Below are 1,614 nucleotides of genomic sequence, written 5' to 3' on the forward strand. Positions count from 1 at the left end.
TCCAATTTTTTCTCCAATTTTTTCTCCAATTTTTTCTCCAATTTTTTCTCCAATTTTTTCTCCAATTTTTTCTCCAATTTTTTCTCCAATTTTTTTCCAATTTTCCCTCCACTTTTTCTATTTTTTTTCCATTTTTTCTCCTCAAAATGAGTGGATATTCTGATTTATAACACCCCTTTTCCGTTCCACAACTTGCTAAATCATTATTAAAAACCTGCAGTTATAAACAAAGCCAGATTTGTCTCCACTGCTTCTTATAAGCACCTCCTGCTTGAATCTGTTGATTTTTCTCTGCCATCCTGATTTTTAAGATTTTTAACATTTAGTTGAGCTCATGTCCCTTTTAATGTCCCCTTTAGCACCCTGAAAACTTCCATCCTAATCCCTCTCCATCATCTTTCCAGTGAGTACAAGGTCAGGTTATCTCCATGCTTTCTAAAATTAATTCATTTAGTTCTGCTGCTTTGCATTTTGCAGCTTGATTAGATCCTGGATAATGAGGTTTCCAAACTTTTTTTTCCTTTTATTTTATTTTTTTTTTAATGGAATTATTTTGTGTTTATCCTGCTTTGCAGTTTTTGTTGCTTTTTAATCCCTGTTTGTGGTTTTTCATTCATTTTACAGTTATTTTCATCCAAAGGCTGCTGTTACATGTTTGAATTTCACTAAAATTATAATTCCTGAGCTGTTTCTACTCTGTTAACCTGTCTGGATTTTTCTGAATTCCCAGTGACTGTTTCTGCTGTGATTATCTCATATCCCCTTTCTCAATAACTAAATTCAGTTAATTACCCAACATTTCCCAAAGTTTGCCCATGGAAATGGCAAATATTGATTAATATTTCTGATTAATATTTGAGTTGCTCAATTCCCCCTTTGCACAGCTCTATTTCAAATTTCATATCACCTCTGACCAGCTGCTCGTTCACTCTGAGGGAAAAACAACAAAGTTTGAGATGGAAATGCAAAGTTTTTCAGAGAAGAGCCAATTTGGCTACATTTTCCCCAAATTCTTGTCAATCTGTGCTGTTTTGTATATATTATATAAATTTTTATGTTATATATGAGATTTTTAATGAGAGAAAGAGAGGAGGATTTCCTCTAAAAAAACTTTGCTGACTTAATTGCTACCACTAATCTTTTAAAAACCATAGATGAGAGTCTTTAGATGTAAAAAATACCCCCTCAGCCTCCCAGCTGTGTCCATTTAATGCTAATAATCATATTTACAGACAGAAAATACAAGATATTCCGCATGGTTTTTTCTCCTTGTGTGTATATTTTATTTTTTTTTGTCCTGTGTTGCTTGCTTTGCTTGTATTGGTGATTTTTTTTTTGTTTTTTGCTTGAAGTGAATGTATTTTGAAGAAAAAGCTGAATATCAGGGTGAAGTATTCCCACTTCCCTTCTTTCTCTAGGCCTTGCTACCGGAGCAGCGAGCAGTGCATGCAGATTCCTACCGGAGGATCGGGCACCTCTGACACCTCTGCCTGCTTTTGATCCCATTCCTTTTTCATCAAAAACACACAAAAACACAGAACTGGCATAAGCTGAGAAAATTGAGGATCAAATTCCCTTTTTTCCCCCTTTTATTCCTTTTCTTTTTTCTTTTTT

The 1,614-nt window shown here is 34.2% G+C and overlaps 1 protein-coding gene across 5 annotated transcripts in view; it reads left to right on the forward strand.

Annotated features, from left to right (window-relative positions):
- Positions 1–1,614, forward strand: part of NIN (ninein) — a 60,540-nt gene that overhangs the window by 52,115 nt on the left and 6,811 nt on the right. The window contains exons 29-30 of one of the 5 annotated variants that reach the window (XM_019007101.2): positions 360–414; positions 1,419–1,498. The exons of 3 other annotated variants lie outside the window; for them this stretch is intronic. In XM_019007101.2, the coding sequence (XP_018862646.1) occupies positions 360–407 (48 nt within the window). In that variant the 3' untranslated portion in view covers positions 408–414; positions 1,419–1,498. Of the gene's footprint in view, positions 1–359; positions 415–1,418; positions 1,609–1,614 lie in introns of those variants that run through there. One more of the 5 variants, XM_019007100.1, reaches the window with a different exon arrangement.

This window comes from Parus major, chromosome 5, assembly GCF_001522545.3.
Source record: "Parus major isolate Abel chromosome 5, Parus_major1.1, whole genome shotgun sequence".
Lineage (NCBI taxonomy): Eukaryota > Metazoa > Chordata > Aves > Passeriformes > Paridae > Parus > Parus major.